Source organism: Colius striatus, chromosome 2 (assembly GCF_028858725.1).
Source record: "Colius striatus isolate bColStr4 chromosome 2, bColStr4.1.hap1, whole genome shotgun sequence".
Taxonomy (NCBI): domain Eukaryota; kingdom Metazoa; phylum Chordata; class Aves; order Coliiformes; family Coliidae; genus Colius; species Colius striatus.
In genome coordinates, this window is record NC_084760.1 from 21,454,476 (window position 1) to 21,476,533 (window position 22,058).

Genomic DNA, 22,058 nt, shown 5'->3' on the forward strand with positions numbered 1-22,058 from the left:
TGCCCCCACTTCCAGTTCTGATCTTGCCACCCTTTTCTCTACTGGACTTGCTAGGAACATCAGTGGCCATGGGCTTGGATGTCTAAAAGCTGTAAACATTCTCTTGCTTTTACAAGATTTTTCCCACATGGCAGCACCTCTAAAAACAGCTGCTCAGTTAGTAGTCTCTGTCCATGTTCTTACCATCTCTCTCCCTCTCAGCTGCTGAGTTTTCACATTTGTGTCAGTTTAGTATAGCTGCTCCTGAAGTCCTCTATCATCTTGTCTGAGCGTGTAATTATAGTTGGACATTTCCAGCCTCTGCTAGGAGCCTGATAGTTTATTATGAAGAATTACGGTAACCGCCAGACAAACTAAGTCATCTGAAATGTTGCCAATAGTCATTCTAGCCATCGCGTAGTTGATTTACAACACTTCCAAAAAGCTGTGATTTTCTTTCTGTTTTTTATTAACAACATGTGTCTTTTCAAGTATTTGGTGGGCTTTTAAGGAGTGGCAAGCTAGGGGTAAAGATTTTGCCTCTTGCAAATGGAACCTGCTTGAGCGACTGAGAGGCTTGTGACCTTCCAGACTATGCACTCAGATTTGTCCTCCAAATTTTGTCAATATCTAATTGAAGTTGTTGCTTCTGTTTTAGGAATTTATGAAAAAATTGGAAGAGAAACAGGCAGAATTGAATAAGGCAACAGGTATGGGAGAAGATATCCTAGCTATCTGCCACCCAGACTCCATCACCACTATTAAGCACTGGATAACAATTATCAGAGCCAGGTTTGAAGAGGTCAGTATATGTCAAGTCATCTTCATTGCTACGGTCTATCTTTGATTGTAACATAGTTGACAACTATCATGGTAGTTACACTGGGAGGAAGTGATCCAGCTGTTGAGAACTAAACATTTAAAATACCCTCAGTGATGGATGTGAATATCATGCTTCCCTAGGTTTTATTTTAAAACTCACAGGGCTTTAAGAACTAAAGCAGATGGCCAAGCTTCTTTCTTTGTATGTACTAAAGGAAGTACTGCTTGACACTTCCCATGTGAAGAAAGCCAATATTTTCTAGGGAGAAACTGAAAAGTTCCAAAGGAAGGGGAATGCAGGGCAAATTTGAACTGTTTTCTAATTGCATTAAGGAAGATAATGAGGATATATTTCTAATCTAGAAGATTTCAAAATTATTTAAGTGGCAACAAATAGATTTCAGAGGGTATACCACACCCCTGACTGCTAAGGTGGTATTTTCTGTTTAAAGAAAAATACTGATAGTAGCAGAGTATGTTTTCAGGAGTGCCCAGGAGGAAGATGGACACCAAATCCTGTGTGAATCACAAACTTATAAATATTGTTTGATAAAGTTCTTAATATGTTGCCTGAATGTGCAATTTACTGCAGTTAACAGCACCTAATCCTACAGTATCAGTAGGAAAAAAAATGTGTGGAACTGGGAATTCTAGTTTATCTGACACCTTTAGCAATCAGCCACTACATCTTGCACCTTTGATAATCAAACATCAGCAGGCCTGGGAGGAAACACAGCATTTACAGTTAGCAGAACAATTTTAAATGCATTTGCAAGAATTTCAGATGTGCACATACTTATGCATTCATTGTTTTCTCAAGGTGTTAGCATGGGCTAAACAACATCAACAGAGACTGGCAGGAGCTCTGGCTGGACTTCTTGCTAACCAAGAATTGCTGGAAGTCTTACTATCCTGGTTGCAGTGGGCAGAGACTACACTTACTGAAAAAGATAAAGAAGTTATCCCCCAGGAGATTGAGGCAGTTAAAGCACTTATAGCTGAACATCAGGTAAGGCATGTACACATTCCACAGATGGTGTTCATGTCTCATCTAGGCTTTGGAATCAACTGTGGAATCTCTTCAGCTATTTTTCTTCCTGATAATGGAATCCCTTTGCAGATACTCAGTTGTGTATTTTGTATATGTGCAGTGTACTTATAGTTTATTTCAACACAAAGGTAAAAAACTAGCCGGACGGAAATTTGGTGCCACATTGTTCTAAAAGCAAACCTACAATTCCCCACAGGAGTAAGGCTAATAATAATAGAAAACCCCCACATGATAGTGCTGCTGTCTTAGAACTAGTGTTGTAGTAGGACTTTACTGATTAGATTTCAAAATACGTTTATCAAGTGAGAGAGGAAGCTGCTGTTTCAGTGAATGCTGATAGGCTTACCCCAGCTTACACACCATAGAATCATAGAATCGTTACAACTGGAAATGATCTTTAAGATCAAGTACAACCACTCACCTCACACTGCCAAGCCCATCACTAAACTAAACCATATCCCTCACCACCTCATCTGTGCATCTTTTGAGTATCTGTATGGGTTGGTGACTCCAGCACCAACTTGGGAAGCCCGTTCCAGTGCTTAAAAACCTTCTTGATGAAAAAGTTCTTCCTAATGTCCAATCTAAACCTCCCCTGAGGCAACCTGAGAGCAAATGAGAGCTGTCTCATTTCCATGATCTGCAATCTGGACAGCAAGGAACACCCAAGTACCCAGAGTCAAAATTCTGTCGTACGTCATCTCACTGTACACCTTTAATAAAAGAGTTTGACAGACTGGTTTTTCAGATTCAGTCTTCCTTTAACAGCCAGGCCATAGTGATCTTAAAAGCTTATATTGATGATTTTTCCTTCCTACAAAACCTCTATCTGTGTCTTTGCGAGGCTGGCATTATGTGTGTTTTTGTGCCATTCCTGTAACTTTTGTGGTTTGCTATTGTATGTCTTCTTTATTCCTGTGGTCACTTTTGTGTATTGTTAATTAAAAGCACCTCTATCTGATTGCAGACATTCATGGAGGAAATGACTAGAAAGCAACCTGATGTAGATAAAGTTACAAAGACCTATAAAAGAAAGGCACTTGAACCTACTCCAGTACAATCTCATATTCCTGTCCTTGATAAGGGAAGAGCAGGAAGTAAGTAATGAAGTGTTTTGGGGCAGGTCACACACACCATTGCTCTATGTGTACAGATAAAATTGCTAACAATCTAATAGATTCGATTAGCTTCTAATGAAACAGAGTGAAATTCTCTAGGCTGATTTTTCTAATTATCTGTCATTTTTCATTATAAGGAAATTTCTCCTAGCAAACCTGAAGTTCTAAATTTTGACCTGTACTTCTTGGACACCTATCTTTAAATGTGCAGCCTTTCATGTGCTATTAAACTTCCAAAAGCGTGCACATGCCGAGTCTTTGCAAATCTACTGTTATGTGAAAACAAAAACTTCTTTTACATAAAGATGGTTAGACAGATTTCGTTGCTGTCTATGAAATGATCTGTGTGTTTGGTGCAGTTGAATGGAAAGTGAATCATCAAATGAGGAAATAGCTTTTTGTATTTTTAGATATACTTACCCATTGTGTTGTGCTCTTACCCATACATGGAAGCTGCTTCTAAAATCAGTTTGTTTACTTTGCAACTCTCGAGAGAGTTGCAAAGTTTTGATTTCACCTGTGCAGCTTTGCTAGTGCAGCCACTACTAGCTGCTTCTAGCTAGACCAAAGATACTTTAGCCGTCGTGGGGTCCTTCTCTAGCACTGTTAAAAAACCTCAAAGCCCATTAGATGGAATCATATCAGAGTATGGGGTCATTATTTCGGACAGGAAGGAGTAGTTTTAGTTAGATCAAGTACCCTTCTTGTGAAGGTTTGTTTTATTTGAACTAGGTGAGACTGACACATTTTATCATGTTCTGACAGGAAAGCGTTCCCCAACACCAGGCATGTATCTGTCAGCAGCACAGGCACAGATCGAAACCAAGAATCCACGGGTAAACCTTTTAGTCAGCAAATGGCAACAGGTCTGGCTCCTGGCCTTGGAAAGAAGAAGAAAACTTAATGATGCTTTGGACAGACTTGAAGAGGTCAGAAAAGCACTGTGCAGAATATACACATACTATTTTACATAGTTTAATTTACCCTGGATTAAATTGTCAATACTGTAAATACAGTAAACAACTTCCATATTTGTTGTATTATATTGTATGATCCATGTAACTCAAAACACTGTGATACATATGCTTTATATGCTTTGCAGGTTGTCATGCTCATTTTGTGGGGAGAGTTAAGATATTTAAAATGTTTATATAAGTCATGAAAGAATCAGTTGTTCGAGAGAACCCAGATGATATCTCTCTCATTGATTTTCTAGACTGATTGATTTCAACTGAACAAAATTCTTTCTCTTTTTTATTAAGCTGAGGGAATTTGCCAATTTTGATTTTGATATTTGGAGGAAAAAATACATGCGATGGATGAACCATAAGAAGTCTCGTGTGATGGACTTCTTTAGGAGGATTGATAAAGATCAGGATGGAAAGATAACAAGGCAGGAATTTATCGATGGAATTCTCTCTTCAAGTAAGTTTTTAATGCTGAGCTTGGAACAAATGTGTCATGAAGTTTTATTGTCTGTATAGTATACACCAGGGGGTTTGTTCTCTTAGAAGGTCACCGATTTCCCTATTGAAGTCATTATTTATGATTAATTTAGACTATAATTGTTTTACTTGAAAGTATTTCTAGATCCTAGATACTCTCGTTTGACATCCTGAATCAGTTTGCAAATGTCACATTTATATCATCGGCTAATTAATAGTTTACTGGACTGAGATTGTTGTTCCTACAGTGCAGTAGCCACTTCAACTATGACTTTTCATTGATTAATCAGAATAATAAAACATACCTTATAAAATTTATAATTAATTTTCAAAATCAGTTCATATGATTGTATGAGTTCTATTAAAGAACTTACGTGGAAAAGTTTTGATTACAGAAGGAAAACATGTCATTTCTGAAACCAGTGTTTCCATGAACCACAACTGTGTTTATAAACCTGTGTAATGTGGGTCAAAATGTCAAGCAGTCAGACTGGGAAGGAACGTTTCCTGGCTTTCCTGATGGATTGGTATTCCTTGGCTATGCACAATTGGTGATAATGTAAACCTTCCATGTGGTGTCTGTGTGTGATCACACTTCCCTTTAGCAGTTGACTCGTAACACATAAGGGCCTATTACTTAAAATAATCCTTTATCTTCAGATCATAGTGACTTTTCCCCTGAGCAGTGAAGATTCAGAATTGGACTGCTCTTAACATCTAATGATAAAGTTATTTAGTAGGAGAACATTGTAGCGTATATATTTTCCTCCTGCTTTAGGAGATGCAGTAATGTAGTCCCTATATGTGGTCGTTGCTGTTTTGCGTGAATTGATGGAACTGATGAAAACCAAGACGTTTTCACCTCTTGAAGATACCATCAAGAGGTTAAAGAGCTTGCTTATTTAACTCAGTTGGTATCAACTCGTTGTAATTGTGAAATACTAATTATACAATCCCAGTTCACCACCTTGAAATTTTCTTTGATCATTTTGCAGAGAATCTCTGCGTGGGTTAATATTCTGCTTGATCTAAACTTGATCTAAAGAAGGATTTCATGAAACTCGGTGCATGTCTCTGCAGTGGGAAGCCCTTTCATTCCAGATTTAATTAGCAGTGAAATTCTCACTTGCCCTTTCATCACTAATGATTTAATGTTAATCTGTGGTATTTTTTGCACTTCGAAGGTTAAAATGTTAAAAAAAATACATGTATGTTACAGTTTAATCTGTGCCCTTGATTCTGTGTGTCTCCAAGCCATACTATAATACTTATTTTAATCCAATATCTAGATAGCCCTGGAGATCCAGATCGTGAGGTTTTGGGGTTTTTTTCAGGAAGATTCTTTCACTCTTTTGAATGTCCTTGAGGGACATTGAATGTCCTTGAATGTCCTTTTTGTAAGTTTTATCTGTTTCCTAATGCCTAAAAACCTTTTAATATTAGTGATACAGACTTTCATTGTAATGGGACTGAAAAGCTAAAAAACTTAGCTTTTGTTGTTGTCTTTGTCTTACAGAGTTCCCAACAAGCCGACTTGAAATGAGTGCTGTTGCAGACATTTTTGATAGGGATGGTGACGGATATATTGACTATTATGAATTTGTGGCAGCTCTTCATCCAAACAAGGATGCATACAAGCCTCTCACTGATGCTGACAAAATTGAAGATGAGGTACATTCTCTGTTTTCTTAGATTGAACTCTTATTCTACTGTGTTCTTTAATTTTGTTTTCATTCCTATGTAATCTGAAGTTTACCAGTTATACACATATTTATATCTATCATTAGCAGTAATCATCCAGTTGTGTTTTTTTTGCAGGTTACAAGGCAGGTAGCTAAATGTAAATGTGCAAAACGGTTTCAAGTGGAACAGATTGGGGATAACAAGTACAGGGTAAGTCTTCTAAAGACCTTGGTTCTTTCAGGTTAAAGATTCTTCTTGTGACATGTTTATGCAAGGCGCTAGTCTATATTGATTCAAAGGAGTTTTGTATGAGTTATACGTTTTCTTACTTTAAACTTGTGTTAATTGTATGGTTTTTTTCTTGTTAAAACATCTACAGTTATGGGAAAACACTGCTACTTGTATTTATTTTTACTAAAACTACTGAAACTTTTCAATGTATGGGAATTTTTGAAAGCTATCTGAATTCATACCTAAGTACATGTACATGTTCATGCATATGTACGTACAACATCTCCTTAAAAGCTGGGATCCCCAAAATGTTTAAACTGTAGCTGATTTTCTGTTAGTATCATAAAAAAGAATGGTATTGTTGTGTGGTATTGTGTTGTAACTTCAAAAATCTTTTACCAAAATGTGTTCAATCACTTTGATCTTCTCTTGTCATCTTATTGGAACACAGCCCCTTCTTAAGGAGTACCAGAAATGTATCAGATATCTACAGAATGATTTTTAGGTCACAGAAAAACAAATATCCCATTGTAGAGGAAGATCTGCTACCCCTGGATTCAATAACCAGAACAATTGCAGACAGAATATGCAGTATTTGGCTAAGAGAGTTTACTAAATACTTATGGATGTATTTGAAAGACCACAGAAACAGCAATGGGAAGGAAGAAAAGGCCTTGAATATTTTCCAATATTCAGTCTCCGGATGGCTAGCTACCTGCTTGTCTCTGAAGTAGATACTTTATTTAGAATGTCTAATGTGTTAGTTTGCATGTGTTCTAGAGTCATGTAGAGAATTTCCTGTAAACTAATCGTGTCTTTCTTCCATTTTTCATTTCTTATCAGTTCTTCCTGGGAAATCAGGTATAAACCAGTGGAATGTGTTATGACGTTTCTTTTATTTCTTTTTCTTATTTCTTTTTTTTTTTCCTAACGCATAGTGATTCAAGCTTGCAATGATCAGTCCTCCTGCCATCCTTTCATCTTCAGCTAATTCATTGCTGGTCAGCTGTGGTATTTCTTAAAATGCTGTGGAGCATTCCTTATCTCAGGAACCTTCCTCTTCAGTCCCTCACCTGCTTTCTTTGGCCATTTTCCTCATTAAGGAGATTACTTTTAAAGGAACCAGATAATGGTCATCAGCAAATCCCATAGTAAAAAATTTTGAGCATTTAAACTGCAATTTTAGATCTACTATTATTTTATCAGTTTTCAGATTTATGGCAGAAAGATTAAAAATTCTGTGTTATATTTTTAGCTATCAGATGAAAGGCTAATCACAGTAAACACAGATCCCAATGTCATATCAATTATTTGTTGCAAATTATGCAAAAAATACTTCCATTTTCAGAAAAGGAATCCCTGTGCCATTAAGCAGACTGATTAAGAACCTAGCTGATTGTTAGCATTTTGTATGCTAACACAATGAATCATTAAATACATATTTTATAAATAGGCAAATTAAACTTGCTTTTCCAGTTTAGACTATTCTGTTTCTCATAGTGTTTTAAAAGAGCTGTGGCAGATCCGTAATTTACTGGAGCTGTGTTTAAGACTATGTTTTGTCATTTGAGTCATCAGTGAGTCATAACTCTGTGACACTGTGCAGGGAGGGTACACTAACTGATGCTCACTTCTTCTTGCAGTACATACAGATGCACAGCTTCTTAAATTGTTAAATCATGCTTGCCTGGTAAGGAGGGAAGCACTTTACACAAACTGGACACCAGATACCATGAGTATCTCATTCATGTCCATCTAAAGGCAATAACATGTCTAATCCATTTTGGGTATGTTAGTGTTAACAGCATTAGCCATTTTAAATCTAGAGATGCTGAAGACATAGTTGCATTCTTATTTGTTGGCAAAGCCTGCTGAAGTATAAAAGAAAGTACAAAGAGCAGTGGGTTATCTTACCACATGCCTCAAGCAATATATCTAAGTAATAATTTAAAATGTTTTCCACATATAGAAAAAGCCTCTATTTGAAAAGACTGTTTGAAATTATGTTAATCCTCTTATCTGCCATCTGAACTCTCAGATCTAGGAAGAAGACAGTATTTTCTGAAAGCATCTAACTCTCGCTGATGCAGAACAGCATCATGGTAAAAAGTACCCACAGCAAGCTGGCTGAGGCTTTTCTGGTGACAGTGATGTTATATGGCTATTGTCAAGAACAGGCCTTTTTGTAGCTTGGTCTAGAATTCCTTTACATTTTTATCCCAGTATTTTTACCTCTGATTTTTTGAAACAGTGATAAATATTGTTCAAGGAATGTTGGTATCCAAGCTATTTTAAGAAGGAAATGGACTGAATTACTGATAGGAAAAATGCCTTGATTAAATACCTGTTATTTACCAGAAGCCCCATTGTCTGAATTAGCCACAGCCTAGGCATTTTCCAGAGTCTTATCTGACCCTTGGTATAGTTGCTTGATGGAGTCTAACTGAAGAATTAAACAAGGCTGGGATAAAAATAAAGAAAGAAGATAGGATCTTTAGAACCCCTAGAAAAAATTCTCCTTAGAAAGAAGCCAATGAAAATAAACGGCATCGATTTGGACACCGTTTCTCTTTTTTGACTTTGATCTGCCTATGCAAAACGATTCGTTCTTTGGCACATACTGAATGCATTATTAAAGAGCCCTTACAAGTAATGCTCACGTGAATGTTCATCTTTATAACACAAAATTTTATTCTTGAGTTAAGCAGCAAGCTTTGACTTTGTTTGGTTCCTAAAAGTAATATTCCTTTAAACTCTCCCATCTTGGCTTTAAGTAGTACCAAACAACTAGTCATTTTAACAAGCAGGGAGCACGTTTGTGTGGTTTGCATTGAAAGCGTTTCAGTCCCCTCACCGGAGCAAGTAGGTATAGTTGAAATGGGGCCAGCCTTCTCCCTTGGTCAAGGATTGTCCCAAAGAGGTGTATTTGGCTGCTGTTGGTTTCAGTGAGTGCTCTGCGTGTGTGTGTGAGAGCACTGCACTTGGCCTGATGATCTGGTCTCAAATATTTTCATAGCATTGGCTAAAGAGTACTGAATTTTTTCAGTTAGTTTCTGAAAGATTGTGGGGCCAGCGTTTTGGTCGTGTTTGCTTTCATCCAGATTTGAACAGCGATACTGAGGACAACTTTTGTTGTACAGGTGTCAGGAGCAAAACATACCTTAGGCCTGGCCATCAGCCCAAAGGCAGAATAGGCTAGTACAAGAGTTAGTATGAAACAGGTTTTTGTGCCTTTCTGAATTCTGAAGAACCTCAATATGTAAACAGGGGAATGACAGTTTATAACAAAGGACAGTCCATCATTCATGCTTCTTTTAATGTTCCCTTCCCCACATGCACCTTGCTGTAGGTGAGCTATGTCAACGCTATACCTGAAAATATCCCTATAAACAAATCAAGTGGTAGAACTGTGCAATACTCGTAATGCATTGAATTTCCAGCCCACAGACTGATCATTTAAAGTGACGCTGCCTTCCTTTCAGCTGATGTAATTAAAGACCAGACTGTTGCAGAAGAGTTTGCTTAACATTTTAACAGTGAAATAATGCAAATAGGTCTTCATTAATTTGCACAAATGCAGACTGTAACCAATTAAATAATGTGTTACTAATTTTGCTTCCTTTATGAGCTCAGACATTTGAGAACTAAGCATAAAATTAAACCTGAGATTCTTTCTTACCATTCTGCCATCTCCTTCGGATTAATGCAGCAGCATCTGATTTGAAATCTTAACAGCTTTAATAATCTGAATAAATAAATCTGATATTTTAGCACTTACTAATAATTAAAATATCCAAATAAACTTTTTAAGTGTCTGATTTTTAACCTATCGGTATTGAACTGCATCTGAATCGAGTGAGAACCTCAAAGTGGTGTTTGATTTTTATTGCAGTTTGGTGACTCTCAACAACTGCGCCTTGTTCGTATCCTAAGAAGTACAGTCATGGTTCGTGTTGGAGGTGGCTGGATGGCACTTGATGAGTTCTTAGTGAAAAATGATCCTTGCAGGGGTATGTAACTCAACTCTTAAAATGGACACGCAGATAATTATTTGGATACAGTCACCATTCATTGTCGTAAGATGGATATTGAATTGTATAAAATGCCAGTTCTGTGAACATCATCTCACTAAATGTCATGTACTGATACGTTTTTGTGAACTTCAAATCCCATGATTTAAGTGATCCAAGTGCATCACTTGCACTGGTGTATGTCTAGAATTAACTGTGGTGTCTTCTGCACAGTTCCTCCAGTGTTAGAGTGGTGTAATTAAGAATTCAGCTTAGCCCAGACAGAGTTTATGGTGTGTAAGCTGCTTTTATGACTTGGCAGAAATAACACACAGAAATTTCCAATAAAACTGTCTCAGTAAGAGAAGTTTTAAGGCAGTAAATCAAAATAAGGTAATTGGATTGAAGAGTAACAACAACAACAACAACGCAAAAACCTCTCTAACCAGTGGCTGTGCTCAGGCTCTGCCTTCACAGCTCTGTCTTTTCATTGGCATCCTCCCCAGAACCTCTTTTCAGAGCCTTGAGCCTTGTACAAAGTAATTGGACAATGCGCTGGTCAGGAGGACTTGATGCTCTGGGGAAGCAGGGAGTGCTCTGTCACTGTGACCTCCAGGCCATTGTATCAATGTGTTGTCTTCTCACTACACAGCAATGTCGTGACATCTCAGTTTATGGGAAAGCCTCCTTCAGTAGTGGGACAGTGGGCTTTGTCTGGCACCCCTCTTGGAGGAACAGTTGGAGAGAGGAAAGAAGTCACTTCTGAAGGGAATGGGAGAAATAAAAGTCAAACAGTAGCCAGAGCGGTAAAGCTGCAGCAAGTATAGTGATGACTGTATTCAGAGCAAGCTGATGTTCTGTAACTAGGTAATTCTATCCTAATAACTAGCAGCATTCCATTGACTGCATTTTTGTCACTTAGATTCTGTAGAATCACAATCAGTATTGTACTAGTGTAAGAGCAGCACAGAGGAGTTCAGGCAGAGAAGTGAAGTGAAATCAAGTAAAGGCAGAGACATCAAGTGTCCTGTAGGCCATACGCCAGTGTCAGCTATCCCACACAGCTTCCACTTTGGGAACAAGTTTGATATAGCGTGTATTTATAGCAATTGTCCTGCTGAGTTAAGGATGTGAAATCCAAAAAAAAGCTACCACAAAATCCCATAAGGACTGACAGTGTGACACTAAGACCTAGCAATATTAAAAAGAACCCTTTTGCTTTACCAACATATTGAGTATCTTGTTTGCTAAGGAAATATAGCAGTAACATTTACTGGTGTTTGACCACGGTTCTAAAATGAAATTTATCAGTAGCAGGTAATTCTGTACCTGCTACTGTAGGAAAGGCCTATAGAACCATCCCTACTTTATAGCTTCCTACTCTGATTTCACAAAAGTGCATGGAAAATGAAGTGTTCCTCAATATATCTGACTTCATTGAAAGGTTAACTCCATCAATTTTGATGTATCCCAAATATTTTTCTCAGAGTTTTTGACAGGTAGACTGTTGAAATTCCTGACTGGGTTGACACTGAGAGATAAGATACTTAGTAACAATCTAATTAATCCATTGTAGTTCCATATTACTGTCCTCAGATTAAAGAGTCCTTTGTAACTTCATCCCCTCTTCTTTAGTGAACCTTATATTCTCTGTATCTCTATAGTTTTTATATTTTCTATAGTACTTTATTTCTTTTTCATGGGAAATACATGGGCACATGAGTAAGTTAGCACAGTGAGTCTAAAGGATTACTGATCTCCAATAATCTAGATGCTAGATGTTGTGCATTGGTACCTAATCCTAGTCTTGTTGAAGCCAGTGATGCAAAGTAGTTACTGATGTCAGTGGTGCAGGTTCAGACTTAGGGCTTCTCGTGATTCAGGTAAATCACATTTCAAAGAACTATTGTCATAAACAGCTTTAAACGTATTCGACCTAGTTATATAGAATCATTTTAGCTTATATTACTCCTTTATGTCAGCAGATAAGTACCATTGCACAAGTATACTTGGGACTGCAGCTGAGTCTGTCTGAGCGCTGTTTCCTTTCTGCCTACGAGACTCTTCAGAACTCACCTCAGAGCAATGAGAGAGACAGCTTTTGCTCTGAGTCCTGTCTTTTGGCCTGGTGCTCCAAGTCTCTTGCATATGCAGCTGCTGTACTTGATTTCTTCTCCTGCTAACAATTTTCTTTAACGTGACCCATGTCCTGTGTCATTTTTTCTAGTTCATCATCACGGGAGTAAAATGTTACGTTCGGAATCAAACTCTTCAATTACCACTCAGCCTACTATAGGTTGGCAAACCCCTCTCTTTGTCTCCTTCTCCTCCTCCTCTCCTCTCTCTTCATTTCCCCTCCCACTTTTAAAAATATATATACTTTTAACAACATGCTTCACCCATTACATTTAGCTTAATGTGTTCCCACATGGGCTGGTGCTTTGCAAGCTAATTTTTTGACACGCCTGAAGAGTGTTTCAAAAACAGTTGTCATTCACACTGACATAGTTAAATGCTAACATGTCTTGCATCTATTCTTGCAGAACATTCTGTCATATGTGTGTTTGTATGTGTGTGTGAGTGCTTAGCCACCAATTACCTCATCGTAGTTTGGATTTTATTTTCATCATTGCATGTTGCCAAACTACATAACTTCACAGTTTTGAATAAATATATTTGCTGCTTTCCTGTAATTTGTACTTAGCAATTTCTTCTGGAACATCCAAGCAAGTATTATTTATTATGAGTAGCTGTAGAGTTAGCCAAACTGCTCATCAGGTTGTGTCTATGTATTAGTAGTTGATTGATTAACAATGATTTAGCACGTTGAGCATCCCATTGTCACGCTGACTTCCTTTGACAGTGGTTCATTCCTGCTGGCATAAAGTATTAGAATAAGCCAAGTTCTGCACATAACTCTTTTGTGTCCAAAATAAATGCATTATGCAGTAATGCATTTTATTTATTGTTAAAATGTGTTGGAGTTGGCATGGCAAAAATGATAAGAAACAGCCTTGTGACAATTTTCATATTGTGACTAAACAAACACTTTTCTTTGCTGCAGCTAAAGGGAGGACAAACGTGGAGCTACGTGAGAAGTTCATTTTGGCAGATGGAGCCAGTCAGAGCATGGCAGCATTCCGACCAAGGGGCCGTAGATCACGACCCTCTTCAAGGGCTGCTTCCCCCAACAGATCTGCTTCTCTGTCAAGTCAGGCTGGCCAGGCAGCTGCCCCACAAGCTGTTGCTACAAGTACGCCAAAGGTAAGCAGAAATGTACAAAACTGCACAGATTAACAAATGGAATATAGATTTCTTTTCAATTCTTTTTTTCCCCATTACAAGAAGAGAGGTGCTTTCCCAGGCTGATGGGTAAGAACTGCCTCGATTTTATTTCATAATCTGAGAAGGATCTGAGAAGTCTTTCTAGTGTGTTTCCTCTACTGATTGTTTGTGACATTGGAATGGAAGAATTTTTACATTTAAGGTGCTGCATGAGCTAAATGGCAGTTTGGGATTTGCTCTGAAAGAGCAGTAAATGTCTCCGTTCCATTTAAAAAAATGACCTCTGCCACCTCTTCGTTTGAGAATATTTGTCATCAACTCTTTCCACTTAGTTTTTATTTCTGCTGTGAGGTTTGATTTCTGTGTGAAAGCCTCAGTATCCTTCTCCATGACATTGTTTTCCATCTACTGTCCTTCATATTTTGATTTGCCATTGTTCCATACAGACACCCCATCATTTAACACGCAACTATGGTAAACCATGGTTGACAAACAGCAAAACATCAACTCCTAAGCCACCAGACTTCTCAGACTGTCAAGGGTCATCTGCAGAGGTACAGTAAGGACAGAAATTCTAGTTTAATAGCCTTCCTTCACTAAAACTGTCACTTCACTAACAGCCACTAGAGTTTCAGTGCTGCAGAGCTGCAACATCCTTTGTATATTAATGCACTGACTTATTTAATATTTTATTTTATTTATCAAATTATGCATTTCCTTTTTTTTTTCCCTTCCCCCAAGTCTCTTTTTTTTTTGTAATGTTCTGTTTGTTATGGTTTTTGACTTTCAGGAAAACTGAGATTGGCTTGAAGTACAAATGGTTAATAAAGCAGAACCGTATGCAATAAACTGTTTGAATAAATGTGGAAAAGCACTTTTTAAAAAAAGAAAAGTTTCAGATACTTTTCAGGTTTCTTTCCTAAAATTGTTTACTTCATAAAACACAGCAATATTAACCAACTGCAAGAATAAGATTTAAGAAATCACATTTGTGGCGCAAAACCAGTAAATAAAGAAATACCCGACCACTGTCAAGAAGATGGCATAACAGACTGAATGTGATATATAAATCTTTCCAACAACTTAAGGTTTTGTTTCGAGGGGGTAGTGACCAATTGTTACTCTAAGAAGATAGCTATTTGATGACTTAACAGGAAATGAGCTTTGGTCTTATTTCCAGCCCATGGCTTACACAGCAATGGCTAGTACAGCAATTAGGATTGTGCTGGCAATTAAGCTGTATGACCAAAATTTGGATGGGCTTGGAGCCAAAGCATCTTCTCTAATGTCATTACATCCAGCGAAAAGGCTGCAGCTGAATCATACTGTAAACTGAGTTCTAAGAGTTCCTGCTGGCCTGGGTTAGCTGGAGGGCTGGGCGAGGGGGAACTTGTGCTGCCCTCACCTCTGCTGTGTCTGCTCTTGGCAGCTCTGTGCTGAGGTGCCTGCTGCTGCTTGCGTAGCACCTCTGGTGCCATGTTTGCATGTCCTCGGTCTGGCTCTGCTCAAGGGCACAGAAACACTGCAGGCACCTCTGTCTGTGTGTGTGTGTGCAGCACTTCCAGAACACAGGGCTGTTGCTTAGAATGGTTAACAATAGCACCCAGTTGAGTTATTTGTTAGTTTCTAACATATTCCTTTGTTTTCTTTTATCTCTTAGCTGGTAACTGAATTGTAAGATTAATTGGTGGTACTTTAAAGGGTTTCTAGACATGGAAAGGTGGCAGTGTTGTTGAGTGAGTGAGGGGAAAGCAGCTGGCTTTGATTTCAAATGGAGGCACTGTGTTTCTCACCTGCACTTAAAACTGCCAGTAGTTTCAGGGAGTTTCTTTAATGAAACCACCATGGTTTAAGATTATTAATGGAATGAGAAGGGTGGGGTAGGTTGCAGTGTTTTCTAAAAGCCCAAGGGAGCAGGTATTTATTTTATGTGTAAACTACATTTGGTTTTAGGGAAAAAATGAAGAACAAGCTTCATCTCTTCTCCTTGCAGTGATTCTATCCAGGGCTGTGCCCAAAGTGCAGCAGCTTCAGCAAGGATGGTGGAGAAGGTTCCCTTTCTCTTCATCTGCCCAAGGTCCCTATGTAGCAGAGATTTCCTGTGTGTGGCTAGCTGGCTGTTAAGCACTTGCACTTGGCTTGGAAGAAAGTTTAACATTGTGACCATCCCTGTGAGAGCCAGCAGGTTGTCTGCCCTGTAGCACTTGAGTGCTCATTTGTTCAGAAATGTCAGAAGTCCGAGCTGGCCGCAGCCAGGCAGGCTCCTGCTGGGCCACTGCTTGATGCTTAGCCTCAGGCAGCTCCCAACACACTCCTCTGGATCTTGGTTTTCAGTACCTAATTCTACCCCACTGGTGTGTGGGGTTCAAAAGCACAGAACACAGGATCCTGAGACCCAGACCACTCAACATGCCACACTCATCACTGCCCTGTTTGCTCTTGTTTTTGTGTAGCTACTTAGTATTTCTGTGCTCATCAAATGAATATGAATACTATAGTTTTCCTCTTATTTGCATATACCTTCTATCTAGTATGTTACATGCATATTGATATTGGAGGATTTAATTCTTGTGCCATTTGAGGATTTAATTCTTGAAATCAGTCTTCCCCTTTGGATGGGAATTCTCAATTTCAGAATTGAGAAAGCAGCCAGGGTAAGACTTTGAAGTAGAGACATTTCACAGTATATTGACTGGAAGAACCTTTTTAATTAGTTCTATGTGGGTTGTTTCAGCTTTTTTCTAGAAAAAAGTTTTGAAATTTGGTAGTTTTGATTGGCAATCAAAATATTTATAAAACTGAAACAATTGCATTCACCACCTATAATCATAGAATGGTGGAAAGTCAGACTATGCAGGCATAAAACCTCAGCTACTTGTCTTGGTTTGAGTTGTGTACCATCAATTAATCTTACATACTTGACTAATTATAAGAAGGTAGCATTTTTCTTTATATGCATTGAAATACACACAAAATCAAAGAGTGCTAAAATGTTAGATATCAATCAGGCTGTTCAAGTGGAGTTTTTTTGTTGTTGTGTTACACCTGGACTACTCCAAATACTAACCTTTCAAAGAATGTTCAAAACTTCACCTCATGTAAAGTGTCTGTAGTAAGTCAAACCAATATTTTAGATTCACAGCGAATATTATGATGACATTGATAATATTCTAAGCTATGTATTACTAATACCAAGCTTACCTTCAACTTTGACAATAGAAAAAAACCACCTTTGGGATTTTTTTTTGCTTTTAATTGCACAGGGAACACCAATTCAAGGAACTAAACTCAGACTGCCAGGATATTTATCAGGGAAGAGTTTCCGTTCTGGAGAAGACAGTGGCATACTGTCGACAGCAGCTACCAGAGTTAGAGCTCAGTTTGCAGGTAAGTATCTCAACTTAAAAGCTTGATTTACCACTTGGTCTTCCACCCGAACAGTTAAGAGTCATGTTAGGGACATGTCAGGAGAGCAGGGAAGGAAAGTCCTGCTGTCTCCACGTTAGTGTTGCCCAGGGTGCACATAATCAGGATCATAGCCCTTCATTCCCATGGTTGCACAGCGAGTATGATCAGCTCTGGATGTGCAAATTTATGACTGCAAACTTCTTGACGATGGTATCTCCAACATATCTGCCTAAGGAAGTGGTAGAGAAGCATTTTCTTTAAAAAAGGGGGTTGAGTTCTTCAGAGTATTCAAATTGTACTCAGCTATCTTGGAGCAAAGGAGTCACTTAATCGTGACTTCTCTATTTCTCTTGAAAGAAGAACTGCAGGGAGTAGGTGTGGATGACCTTATTAATGGAATATCCCATAGAGGTCTTTAAAACAGAATATGAAAATGGAAAGCAGTGAAACAGTGTGCTTCCAGGATCCTCAGAGCAGCTCTGCGTAAGGGAGAGGACTAGATGGTTAGAACAGAAGATAGCTCTACTTGCTTTCCCTCCCACCTTAAGCTCCGCAGTGGAAAACCCTGTTCAAAAGATACATGTCTTTAAATTATAGGCCATTTGAAAAATGAGTTACCCAATACTTCAGTTTCAACTCAGTGTTCTTCAGACACACAGGGAAGCAGATCTGTCAGGATCAAAAATATTCAATAAGTAACTGGAAAATTATGAAGATCCACACTAATAGTTGTCTGTTTAAGATACTTTGTTGTGCTTTTTTCTTCATGGGACTTTGTCTGCACAGGCTTTCACTTTAGCAGGCTTGCTGAGAGATCATTTACTCAGCCCTTTGGGAGAATCTATAATCTGTGCTTGCTTACTTGCAGTTTTCAACCACGTGGTTTTGATTTAAAAACAAAATAGAAGGGTGCACATTTAAAAGTTGGGATACTCATCTGCATCTCCATGGTACATATTTTGAGAAATGCTGAACACAGGAAGGGGCCAGACACTGAATTCCTTCAATTTATAGTTGAGAAAATGGCAGGGAAAAGAGGCTCTGGCTGTTGAGTTGATACACAATGCATAGAATCATAGAACTGTTTAGGTCAAAAAACACCTCTGAGATCATCAAGCCCAACTGTTAACCCAGCACTGCCAAGCCCGTCACTAAAACCATGTCCCTGAGTGCCACATCTACACATCTTTTAAATACCTCCAGGGATTGTGACTCTGCCACCTCCCTGGGCAGCCTGTGCCAGTGCTTGACAACCCAGTGAAGACCTTTTTTTCTAATCTCCAATCTAAACCTCCCTTGGTGCAACTGGAGGCCATTTCCTCTTGTCCTGTCGCTTGTTACGTGGGACAAGAGACCAACACCTACCTCATTACAGGTAGTTATAGAGAGTGATAAGGCTTCCCCTCAGTCTACTATTTACAGGTTAAACAACTCCAATTCCCTCAGCTGCTTGCTCCTCATAAGACTTGTTTTAGGATAATACATTTTTAATGAGGTACATTAGTGGCAAATTAACTATGCTTCAGCATTTGATCTCACATTTCCGTCTCTTTAGTGGGAGATACGGCATTGTCTGTCTTGCCTGGTAGAGGTCTAAAGTTTAGATTGTGGAATGAGGAAATTTTGGAGTTGCTGAAGACCTGGGAAAGACTTGTACACCTTGTCCATCCTTACCTCGATTCACCAACAGGTATCTTTTCTCTTTCTAGAAACGAGAAGAACTCCAAGCAGACCCGGAAGCCGAGCAGGAAGCAAGGCTGGCAGCAGGTCAAGTAGCCGCCGAGGCAGTGATGCATCTGACTTTGACATTTCAGAGATCCAGTCTGTATGCTCAGATATGTCGGAAATTGTTCCTGCTACAAGCAAACCGAAACCCCGAGCAGATCCTTCGCCGGCAACAGCCAAGCCTTCTAAAATTCCAACTCCTGAGAGGAGGCCACTAGCCAGCAAATTGGACAAGTCCTTGAAGAGATAATATGATTGGCTCCGTGAAGGTCTTTTCCTTTTGCATTAAGTATTTAAGTTCATAAGATGTAAAATATTATGTAGAAATTACTGTGAAATATCGCAAGAGGTGGATTTTTAATTCTGCAGATGGCCTTATTTGTGTATTTGTCTTCTTATTTTATGTGTATAATTTTTGTCAGATTTGTTTTTGTTTATGCCATATCCTGTGAGAAGGGGGAAGAGTTTTAATGTAAACTAAGTTGTACACAGTAACGTGTAGAAAGTACACTAAAAATAATTGCCGAATGTACAGTGTACTGAATGTACAGTAAGTCTCTGCAACCTCAATAAGATAGGCCTATCACTCTGGCATTAGTTAACAGTAAAGGATACCTCATGATTTTTCTTTAAAAAAAGAAAAAGAGACAACTAAAAAGCCAAAAGACACAGTTACATGTTTCGAGCTAACTAAACAAACACTAAAGGATGTACATTGAAACTACTAAGGGATACAAACCCACATTCACAGTACCTTTATTTATACAGCATCCCTCGGAGAACTCACAGAGTTCATTAAGCACCCGGCAGTAATAGGATACTCCAGTACCTTGCAGCATTTCTGTGCCATTGCTTTCAGTGAGGCCAGACACATTCTGGATACCTGAACTACTATTCTGTAAGGATATCAATATAAAGTGCATTCATGTAAATGTGAGGTTTTCTTTTGCTTGAGTGGATGGTAGCACTGTATCATTGAACTCATTTTGTATCAAAGCAATTTTGCTTGCAGAAAGCTCCGAAATAAGCATGTCCCTTAACTTTATTTCTATTGTATTTCTTATTTCACAGGAAGGTAATTTTCTGCGGTATGTTTTAGGGCATATATAATTTCAGATGACCAATAATTACCATAGGAACATAGGCTTTAATGTAATTTCCCATTATCAGCAATCAGATTTTGGTTAGCTACTGTATTTGTTTAATAAAACACTAAATTGCACAAATCGGATCATATGAAATTATATGTAATTATTGTGTGTTGACAATTATTTTCTCCCTATGAAACTGTGACGTTTATATTCATAGACTCATAGGATGGTTTGGGTGGAAGGGACCTGAAAGATCACCTAATCCAAAACCCCTGTCATGGGCAGGGACACCTTCCACTAGAAAGTTTATCTCCTGTATTCCAGGTATGAAAGGCATAAAGAGTAATTGAGTTGCTCTTTCTGTCAGTCAGTATTTTTGCTGTTCATGGGTTCTTTGATGGAATTAATAATAGTTAATTTTAAGTGGACAAAGAATACAGCTTCAAATGATGTGGAACGACTGGGTAGATACTGTAGTAAGTAGTGATAGAATCCCTAGAAATTCAAAATGCTCTTTGATAATATCACAAAGACTTGGGCAGAATTTGACCAACAAGGCAGACTCATTAGTGTTAACCTGACTGTTCATATACCAGAACATGCCGTACCTTCAGTAGAGGAATTTTAGGGGAAGACAGGTTTGTGGTTGTTCCTTAGTGTGCTGAAGGTGAAGCAGGAGCTCAGTTGTGTCCGTGCAGGTAGTGGTGGTGTCTGCACACCCTGGCACTATGACCAAGATGACGTTGTCTGAGTTGTCACAAGAGCTTCCTGCAGACTCACACAGTCAGTTTATAAGAAACAGAAACACAAAATAATACTCAAAAGACAGTTCAATCAGTCAAAAGCCACTCCTGTCAGCATTTCCTCCAACACAGAGTTGTAGGAGTGTTTGTGGTAAGCAGACAGTAAGCAGTCCTGCTGCAGCTGGTTTTGGGAGCACACATTTGCTGAACACTGCAGCATCAGTCTCTGCTGTGGTGCTTTGTGTTTCCACGTTTCACCTCTCCCGTTGCTGCTACTCATCCAGTGATTGGTTTCCTACAACATTAAGATACATCAGGGTGCCTTCAGTGCTTTTTGGAACCCCACGACACACTTTGATGTAGAGAAGTAGCCTACAGATTGTCACTGAAGCATCTCTACTTGTCCACAGGAGAAAAAAAGGGTAGAACTGAGGGAACTGCACACATAGCATGGCTGTAGGACACAATGCCCCAGTTGACATCCTTGGTGCATTTTGTAAGACAGGACACATAGCGAAGGTGTAGGGATGGGAGATCTGAACCGTCTTATGTGTATGTTGTGGCCTTACCTTTAAACATATTCATTATATTTCATTAATTAAGCAACCTGATGGAATTTTCATGTTGTTACGTTGCAACTTCACAGAAATGTTAAGCTGTGACCAGCTTCTGAGAAATTCAATATCTGCTGAAAGAATGCAAAGACCAAGTGGATTTCTGCAGCATCTTGGCTACTGCAAAACATGGGAAGCTGAGACTGGCACAGTGAGGAAGTTCATTTATGGGCTTCAGAGAATCTTCCAATATTGGAAACCCAATTAATAGTAAATTAAGTATGACTAGAAATTCTGTTAAAAAGCCCAAATCTTTCTCAAGATCTCATACTTTATTTAATTACCTTCTTACAAAACCAATTCAACAGCTTTAGATTGATGCTAAAAACTCCCAAAACTAAAGTATTTCCCAAAACTCTGTTCTCTATGTTAGAAAAATCATACTGACAAAAACCTGACAACAAACATCAGACCCTCTGCACTTCTGTGACCCATGGACAGACCTGCAGAATTTGATAAAAGGGCATATTGTGAAGTTAGCAGTAAGTGATAGGTAGCTCAGTTTTAGTGAATGATTTCTCAATTCACTATTCAATTTTTATCTTCCTGTAATTAGAAAATGTTTCTTTGGTGCCAGCATAAACAAGAAAGAGGAACGATCAGCCCTCCAGCCACATCTGAGTCTGTGATTCTGTGTTCAGTTGTGTGAGTTTTTACATAACCTCATCATCAGAGCTGTGTTTTCTTCCTCCTTTTCTTTCTAACAGCAGGAGCTGATCATAAATTCACCCAGCATGATGGACGACTATAAGCAGAGCCAACCTTTCAGTGTGCCCTAGGCTCTTACTTGTATATTCTGTGATTTTGCTGCACAGTGAAGGAACAAAGGAGATGGGGTGAGAAGAAGGGTTTG

At 38.7% G+C, this 22,058-nt stretch overlaps 1 protein-coding gene across 20 annotated transcripts in view; it reads left to right on the top strand.

Annotated features, from left to right (window-relative positions):
• DST (dystonin) overlaps positions 1-19,988 on the top strand; it is a 308,980-nt gene extending 288,992 nt beyond the window's left edge. For 14 of the 20 annotated variants that reach the window (XM_061989556.1, XM_061989537.1, XM_061989539.1 and 11 more), the window contains 13 exons: positions 638-781; positions 1,622-1,810; positions 2,820-2,949; positions 3,736-3,899; positions 4,233-4,395; positions 5,932-6,086; positions 6,234-6,308; positions 7,173-7,190; positions 10,222-10,339; positions 13,404-13,603; positions 14,071-14,178; positions 16,888-17,011; positions 18,742-19,988. In XM_061989556.1, the coding sequence (XP_061845540.1) occupies positions 638-781; positions 1,622-1,810; positions 2,820-2,949; positions 3,736-3,899; positions 4,233-4,395; positions 5,932-6,086; positions 6,234-6,308; positions 7,173-7,190; positions 10,222-10,339; positions 13,404-13,603; positions 14,071-14,178; positions 16,888-17,011; positions 18,742-19,007 (1,854 nt within the window). In that variant the 3' untranslated portion in view covers positions 19,008-19,988. The remainder of the gene's footprint in view (positions 1-637; positions 782-1,621; positions 1,811-2,819; positions 2,950-3,735; positions 3,900-4,232; positions 4,396-5,931; positions 6,087-6,233; positions 6,309-7,172; positions 7,191-10,221; positions 10,340-13,403; positions 13,604-14,070; positions 14,179-16,887; positions 17,012-18,741) is intronic. The other 6 variants (XM_061989540.1, XM_061989555.1, XM_061989557.1 and 3 more) reach the window with 2 other exon arrangements.
• Positions 19,989-22,058: the final 2,070 nt, after the last annotated feature.